This window comes from Euphorbia lathyris, chromosome 1 (genome assembly GCF_963576675.1).
Source record: "Euphorbia lathyris chromosome 1, ddEupLath1.1, whole genome shotgun sequence".
Lineage (NCBI taxonomy): Eukaryota > Viridiplantae > Streptophyta > Magnoliopsida > Malpighiales > Euphorbiaceae > Euphorbia > Euphorbia lathyris.
In genome coordinates, this window is record NC_088910.1 from 85529772 (window position 1) to 85538731 (window position 8960).

At 33.6% G+C, this 8960-nt stretch overlaps 1 protein-coding gene across 1 annotated transcript; it reads left to right on the plus strand.

Annotated features, from left to right (window-relative positions):
- The first annotated feature begins 987 nt into the window (after window positions 1–987).
- Window positions 988–6946, plus strand: LOC136204794 (uncharacterized). Its single transcript, XM_065995547.1, has 8 exons — window positions 988–1436; window positions 1653–1748; window positions 2033–2143; window positions 2447–2756; window positions 3450–3540; window positions 5275–5617; window positions 5739–5887; window positions 6111–6946. The coding sequence occupies exons 1-8, from the start codon at window positions 1152–1154 to the stop codon at window positions 6625–6627; spliced, it is 1902 nt and encodes a 633-aa protein (XP_065851619.1). The 5' UTR covers window positions 988–1151; the 3' UTR covers window positions 6628–6946.
- Window positions 6947–8960: the final 2014 nt, after the last annotated feature.

Below are 8960 nucleotides of genomic sequence, written 5' to 3' on the forward strand. Positions count from 1 at the left end.
TTTCGTGTCAAAATCGTGTTATCTCATATTTATGTTCCATATGGTTTTATATGTTATAAATGCTAGAAAAATGATTTTCGTGTCAATCGTGTCGTGTCAGTCGGGTTGGCTCTGTAATCGTGTTTTCGTATCAGAAATTGCCACCTCTAATTTTACCTCTAACGTTGGAAGCCAAGAGCAATTTTACCCCTAACGTTAATAAATTGGGTCAATTTGAGAAATAATTCATCAAACTGTCTTCTCGGTCATTAATCTTGTCATCTACACTTCATACGTGTGTCATTTTATTAGTAACAAATCACAAACATACATTGAGATGTGAAAAAAATAAAAAATATACTGTATTTTTGTATGAATTAGACAAAAAAATTCAAAAAATTCACCGAATTTATAAATATTAATCTCAAATTCTATTATTAAATTATAAAAAATATGAAATCCTTTTTTAGAACGAATTGTTATGCAATTGGTGCATAATAACGAATAAAAATATATGTGTTTTATAATAGTGTCTGAAATTGACCCAATTTATTAACGTTAGAGATAAAATTGTTATTGACTTCCAACATTAGAGGTAAAATTGCACTATTTTAGACATTAGAGATAAAATTACTCCTGACCCAAAACATTAGGGGTATTTTTACACCTTAACCCATTAATCAAATATTGCTGCAAACTCATCTAGACAAATCAAGCTAACTTACATAGACAAGTCAAGCAAAACTAGCAATCTTACAAATAGACTATTTAATGGTCGTCGGATAATCAATATTATTAAACTTTATGTTACGTTTTAAAATTCAATAGCAAAGTTCAATAATCTAACAAAAAAAATTATTCTAGTAGAAAACGGTAAAATAAAAATAAACCGATGGTAAAAATTAGTTAGTTTATGCCTAGTAAATTACCCATACCCGAATAAGATATGGTATGTATTTGGTTGATTATTTAGGTGGATTTTATTTGAATTATTCTCCACGAAAATCCCCTCTCTGGCATCTGTTACGCTAGACTTGCCCGTTTAAACCCTACTACCACTACCAAGGGTTTAGGCTCTGGCGCCAGACGCAATAAACCTTTGTATCTCTACGCCACAAATGACCTCAATTCCCACTGTTTGAGTGAAAACCCCTTCCTCGACTTTCTTTCCAATGGCCACCTCTAAACTATCAACTTCCCTCGTTGTAGCTGCAGCCGCGGCCGTTGCTTCCTTCTCTTCGCATCAAGATGTATCGTACGCCGAGGGTTCTTTTCGCTTCAATCCCTTCTCTTCGTCTTCATCTTCCACATCTAATCCTTCTCAGAAGCAATCGGACCACACATCAAATGAGAAATCAGAAGCAGAGGAGCCAAAGGGCTCCGGATTTGACCCTGAGGCGTTAGAGAGAGGCGCAAAAGCTCTTCGCGAAATCAACAGTTCTACCTACGCCAAACAGGTTCTTTATTTGTTTGTTTATCTATTTTTTTCCGATTGTTTTTCCGTCACGTTTGATTGCCGGGGACATGGGAGGAATGACTATCTAATCGAATTTCTTTGTGTGGGTATATATATGTAATTGTAGCTTGTAATCCCATTTAGTTTGTGGTATCTAGTTATTTGAGCGAGTGGAAATGATATTCAGATTGCTTATGTAGATTTATGCTGCTTTTAGGTTTTTGACGTCATGAGGAAGCAGGAACAAACTCGGTTGGCAGAATTGGCAGCTGAGAAAACTCATTACGAAGCAATTCAAGCTCAACGTGATATCGTGAGTGATAAGCTGTGATGCATTGTTTTTGTAGAGCTTCTTTTGATCTTTTTTTTTTTTATTTTTTTTATTTTATGCCCGCATAACTTAATTTGTGTTTATTAACTTATCTTTCTGCTAAATTAAATAATATTTTACCTTTTGTTACATATTGTAATTGGTTAAATGTTTTTTTAATCTGAAATTTATCTAGACTCCTAATTGTTTCACATGCAGTTGCTTTCTGATCCACCCTGACATATGGTGTATATTGTTTTTATCTTATACTCTATATACATTGACAGGACAGGCAACAGAAAATGGCTGAAGAACAAAGAAACCTGGTACAACAACAAGCACAGGCGAAGGCTCAGATGTTGCGATATGAGGATGAATTGGCTAGGAAAAGGATGCAGGTGGATGACCTTACATTCTTGCTATACTAAAAAATGATGAAAATAACCTTTTAGTTCTGTGCGTGACAGGAAATTATAGTCCTAGTAGTTAGCAAGAGTTACTGAATCACTCTGCCAATAGATGCATGCGTCATAAGCTTATTTCTAATTATGTTAAAACCACTGGACCAGCTGGCTTCATTGTAATCGAGTTTGTGCTTTTTTTTTTGAAAAACTTTTTAAATGCACAAGAAAATGGACTCTTCGGCACTTAGGTTCATTTATATAAAGACACATGGATCTTATCACCACCATTATTTTCAGACAGATCATGAAGCACAGAGGCGACATAATACTGAACTAGTTAAGATGCAAGAGGAGTCCTCTATACGTAAAGAGCAAGCACGACGAGCTACAGAGGAGCAAATCCAAGCTCAACAGCGCCACACTGATAAAGAGAGAGCTGAAATAGAGCGGGAAACTATAAGAGTTAAAGCTATGGCTGAGGCAGAAGGACGTGCGCATGAGGCAAAACTGACTGAGGATCATAATAGGAGAATGCTAGTTGAGCGGATAAATGGCGAAAAGGAAAAATGGCTAGCAGCAATAAACACAGCATTTAGTCATATTGAAGGTAAAAAGACATTGTCAAATTTTATGGTTGTCGGGATGACAAGCCCGATTGATTGCTATAAGTTAGTTAATTAAGTGCCGAATTTTAAGTGTTGAATATCATAAATGCTGAAAGTATTAAATGGTGTAATTGCTTGATAAATATTAAAATTAAGTTATTAATTTAAAAATATTAATGGATAATATTCAACTTAAAGTTTCAAGTTAAATATTTTGACTTACCATAATAAGTCATTTTTTTACTTAACTGGAATTTTTAAGTTGTTAGTAAACAAGCTGAAAGTCAATAAGAACTTAATGTATTAATTTTAAGTGATGAAATGAGTTATCAAACAGGCCCTAGTAGATGAATAAGTTACCCCCTTTAGAAAGCATGCAGCAAAATATACCATGATATCTGTTGCAGGAATAAGACATACATCTTGTGATTAACTTGCATGCCATTTATTTGTCTTTCTGGACACTGAATGTATTGTAAACTTTAAATTGATGTTAGATGTTAACTTTATTTAGTTTCAGTAAGGAAAGAAATTTAGGTTTCTCAGGTGACATAATAATATGTTTTCATTTCCAATAATGAAACAAATTTTGCTTTTGATGCTGCTCTTTTGAACTTCTTTCCTTTTCTGCAATTTAAGAAGTCCTAGTACGTTTTATGCAGCATGTTGATGTCTCCAACATACTTATTTTGCAGGTGGCTTTAGGACCATATTGACTGATAGAAATAAGTTGATAATGGGTGTTGGCGGTGTGACTGCATTAGCTGCAGGAGTTTACACAACCAGGTATGTAAATTGACGTATATTGTACTTTGTTTAGTCAATTTGATAACGTATTATGCCACTATGCGTGAATTTTTCTTGTTTTCTTAATTATATATGTAATGTTTACTTAAGTAGGTTTTTTAGTTACATTAATGCCAATAATGCTTTATTTTATAATTAAGACTTGGCAGTGGACAAGCTTTTTTATGCATGATTTGAGTGCTTTTCTCAAGTAAAATTTCTGATTTTAAGTGGGGCATGCTGTATCTATCCATAACCAAGGAAAGGAAGATGGAAGGTGGGCATCTTGTTCAGGAAAGTATTGCTTTATTGGGGAGGAGAGAAATTTCCCCTTGTTTTGGAAACTAAAACTTAGGTGTGGGAATGTTTTTTTTGGAAAACTTCATGAGAGGGAAACTAAGGGAATTATCTGATACATAATAATCTGAAATTTTGGTGACGAAGAAATTTTTTTATTTACGTTGCAAACATGTTTTCACATCATTCGATTGCTGTCCTGATACATTTTATTTATTTTACTGGATTGATTTAGCTTGGATTGCTTATTAACGGTGCTTTGTAGTGTTGAACTGGTTGTCTGAGGTTATTTATTTATTCACTTATTTCTTTCAATTAAGTTCCAAATGCACAACATTGTTGCTGGCCCTGAAGCATGGATCAGCATTGTGCCGAGACCAATTCATGTTTCACTTGCTAATAGAAAGCTATGAGTCTGATTTCAATGATGAGTTTCATATTTATTAATTCTCTATTTTGAAAATATCAGTGAATTACAGTAAGCCAGTTTGGTTATCCCAAACTCAAATGTTTTTGTTGATAATTTGTTTGATTCTTCAACTATATGTACTGATGGAAGGTTTGGAATGTGTGTGCTAGCTTGGGTACCATTCTGCAATTTGCAGCTTTCATCTTCAATAGCTCATTAATGCTTTAGTTGAGTGCTAAGCCATGCGCTTTACTTTTTTGGGATAAAGAAAAAAGTTAAAGCTAAATTTAAGCATAGTTATATGAGGTGAATTGATCCCACGAACTTGCTTATTTAGCAAAGCTGTATTTGACTAGCAAGAGAGGGTTTGCGACTACTGAACTATGGTTTCTGGTAGAGGAGATTGGAGGAGTTTAAAGGTCAATAATAAATTTAATGTAAAATGATACTAATTGTAAGGGTGATAAATCAGTAAATCTCTTCCCTGTCATGCTGAGTTGAAATTTGTTGCACCCTTGGTTGTAATTAATTTCCTATATGGGTTATAATGAGGGAGTTTCACCACCCCATTTCCCATTTTTCTTTTCCAAGTAAAATTTCTGACTGGATAATGAAAGGAATTTATCCCCATCTGCTGTGTAGTTATGCATTCAGGCTTTGAGCTTTGGGTGGACTCAATTTCAAAGTTGGAGTCACAAAATGGAGACTGACATTGGCAACAAGAAAATACAGTTTCAAATCCGATCAATACAGGAGTGCAATTATTTGGACCTTCTAATAACAATTATCAATATCGTAACTGTAATTTCAACGGCCTGCAATATGCCTGTATAATATGAGCATTGTAATTTTATTAGGGATTTCTGTATCAAGTTGCAGATGTCATGCTGTTGATGTTAGATGTCATGCTGTTGATGTTATTGAAGTCATAGTAACTTTTTAGTTTATTGCTTTTTGACAGCTAGTCAAATGGTGTGGCCTTTTCTAATTGAAATTCTCTCTCTCTCATATCTTTGTTGTACTTCCAGAGAAGGTGCTAGAGTCACCTGGGGTTATATCAACCGGATACTTGGGCAACCATCTTTAATCCGAGAATCATCCATTGCTAGATTTCCATTGTCTGGGGCTGTATCTAATATAAGGAACAAAGTTTCAAAGTATAGTACAGCAACTGGGGAAGCAAAGCCTTTCGATGCTAAGAATGGTTTCAAAAATATTATTCTTCATCCTTCACTGCAAAAGAGAATAGAGCATCTTGCTAGAGCTACAGCTAACACCAAAACCCATGAAGCTCCATTCCGTAACATGATGTTTTATGGGCCTCCTGGCACTGGCAAAACTATGGTTGCAAGGGAGATAGCTCGAAAATCGGTACGTGCCATTGAAATTATTTGCTTTCATTATACTCCAGTTACTTGCATTACTTGTTCCAGTGTGATTAAAAAAAAAAAAATCTTGCTCCTGTTATTGATTCCAAGTATGCTCTCTATAGGGGTTGGATTATGCTATGATGACTGGAGGAGATGTTGCACCACTAGGCACACAGGCTGTAACAAAAATACACCAGATTTTTGATTGGGCGAAGAAGTCCCGTAAAGGGCTGTTGCTTTTTATTGACGAGGCTGATGCCTTTCTGAGCGAGTAAGTTTTGTGGCTCCTGATATGTCATGCTCCATATTGTTATGAATTCATTTGCATGATAGCTGTTGTATCTACATATGGTCTCAGTTAAGCTTTGGTCTGGGAGTCTTTTGATATAATATGAGTTACTATTGTTTATGCTCAACTATTGCCATAGGATCATAATCGGTATTTAATCTTGTCAACCATGCTGATAAATGCCATTGTTATTGATCCAATATAGGCGTAATAGTACACATATGAGTGAAGCTCAACGGAGTGCTTTGAATGCTTTGCTATTCCGAACTGGAGATCAATCAAGGGACATTGTTCTCGTCCTTGCGACAAATCGGCCAGGTGACCTTGACAGTGCTATCACTGATCGTATTGATGAAGTGATTGAATTCCCACTTCCCGGAGAGGAGGAACGTTTTAAATTGCTAAACCTTTACTTGTACAAGTACCTCTCTGATGAAGCCACCAAAAATGCGTCAAGTTGGAGGCCGTCTTTGTTGAACAAAAAGACGCAGACTATAACCATAAAAGATATTTCTGGAGATTTGATCCGAGAGGCTGCTAAGAAAACAGAAGGATTCTCCGGTCGTGAGATAGCGAAACTGATGGCCAGTGTGCAAGCAGCTGTTTATGGTCGGCCCGATTGTGCATTGGATTCGCAGCTATTTATGGAGGTGGTTGATTACAAGGTTGGAGAGCACCACCAGCGAATGAAACTTGCAGCAGAAGGTAGTCAAGCATCTTAGCTTGGGAGAAGTTTTGATAATATATATTTAGCCTCTACTCAGTATCCCTTTCAGGGACATTTTTGAACCGAGCAAAATATTTCTACAAATTTTCTTCGTGGAGAAGATGTATTTCTTTCGTAGGTTAAAAGATTAGTAATAGAGAGATGAGGATCATAAGAAAATACTAAATTTTAATCTCTTCATAAAATAGATGGTCCTGTACTCTATTTTTGTAATGCCGGTTCTGTTTATTTAAAAAATAAATGGTTCGTGTACAATCTATATTTAGACTGGTGGATTGATTGATCTAAATTATAGTGATGCAAATTAAAATTGACTTTGGATCGATGGTACAATATAGAATTTAATTGTGGTTTGGTTTGTACAAGGGTGATACAACGTAGAAAGGGATGATATTATTTCTTTTATATGACTGTTTGATTTAAATGAGATAATATATTATAGTTGTGGATTATTTTCAACAACTATTTTTATACATATATGTTTTTAATTATTGATGTAAGAATTACCATAAAAATCAAAAATCATTTTAAGATAATTAAAAATAAATATTAAAACCGAATAATATGATAAAATAAAAAATATTGTCAAAATAATTTTCAGTAAAAAAAAGTAAAATAAATAAGTACAAAATTTAAAAGTGAAATTAGTCCAAGAATAAAAAAGTATAAAAACAAAAAAAAAAATTAAAAAGTAAAATTTAGTCAAAAATATATTTTAAGAAAAAAAATAGAAATATATAATTATAAGGATCAAAAGTGAATTAAGCTAGAGATAAAAAAGTAAAAATGAATAAGTATATGGACTAAAATAAAAAATAAAATAGAGATTAAAGTAGAATTTTATGACTATAATAGGAGGGATAAGAGAATATAAAATGTTAGGAACTCGATAATGAGATTAAAGGAGTTTAGATAAACCCAAAACTAAAAACGAGTAAAACAGATTATATAATAATATATTGGAAACAAGTCTACTTATAAAAATTGATTGATTATTTGAAACAAATTGAATTATTTAGGTTGAAAAAATAAACATAATCATGAAAACTGGCTTATTCCATTTTTAAACCAAATAATCATAAAGGAAATTAGGATATTGCATTCTCTTTTTGAACAAATCCAAACAGATTATGAAATTTATGGTCATTCATTTCCTTTCTCATTGTTTCTCTTATCATTTCATGAAAAAAGAGTTAAATAAGTTTAACTAAATTTTTGTTTGGAGGGAATTCAGAATTCTTCTGTTAGAAAATGAAAAAAGAGTTATTTGCCAAATTTCACAAAATAAACAAAAATGTAAAATTTTATAAACCACATGGTTGCGTTTATAAAGAAAAGTACTACAGGTACCCATTTGCAAATTCGTATAACCACGTACGTATCTACTTGTAGTTAGCACTAATATATTATCACATCCATAAGTTTTATTTTACTCAACAATTTGTTCTATCCATCTAATTAAAAAACTATTTTGGCCTTATTTATTAGGGATAAAATACATTCATAGTACATGAACTTGAATGTATTTCATATTTTGGTCCATGAACTTTAATTTTATACTTAAAGATGCTATTATTTTAAATATTAAAAGTACATTTTTATATATTTAAATTTTTTTCTTTCATCTTTTTCTCCCTCCTATCTAATTTTAATAAAAATATAATTATAATATTTAAAAATGTATTAATAATATCAATACTAATGTGAATATTTTACATGATACTACTAATAAAATTCAAATGTATGATTTAATAAAAAAAAATCCAATATTAAAATAGAAATATTAGGTTTTGTTTAAATTCTCTCACTAGTACGTAGTCAATAGAAATATGAACTTTTATTCTTTCAGGCATTTCACTCTGATGTCGTCCCTCAAAATCGAATCATTACATACAATTTGTCAAATGAAAAAATTGGGAGAAATGAATTGAATTATAGGTTTTTAATAAACAACATACTAAGCAAAAAAACAATATTTTTATTTTAATATTTGGATTTTATTATTGATTTCGTGTGAAATATATTACATTAATAGGTTGTCACTGTAAAATTATGACGAAAGGGAGAGTGAGAGAAGGCGCGATGAATAAGGCGATCGGAGGGTTGGCTGGGGCGACGGGAACCACGGCTGGGGCGTCGGGCGGCGCGGCTCGGGGCGAGTCCTTGGCGTTGGGGGATCGGGCGGAGGGGAAGGCGGAGGCGGCCGATCCAGGGAATTCTAGGGCTTTTGTTGGGGGTGATGGGGCGGCGATCGACTTTGCCCGTTACCGCCGAAGGAGTGGGGAGAGGGCGGATCGGCTTCGTTCAGGATGCCCGGATGGGGAAGGG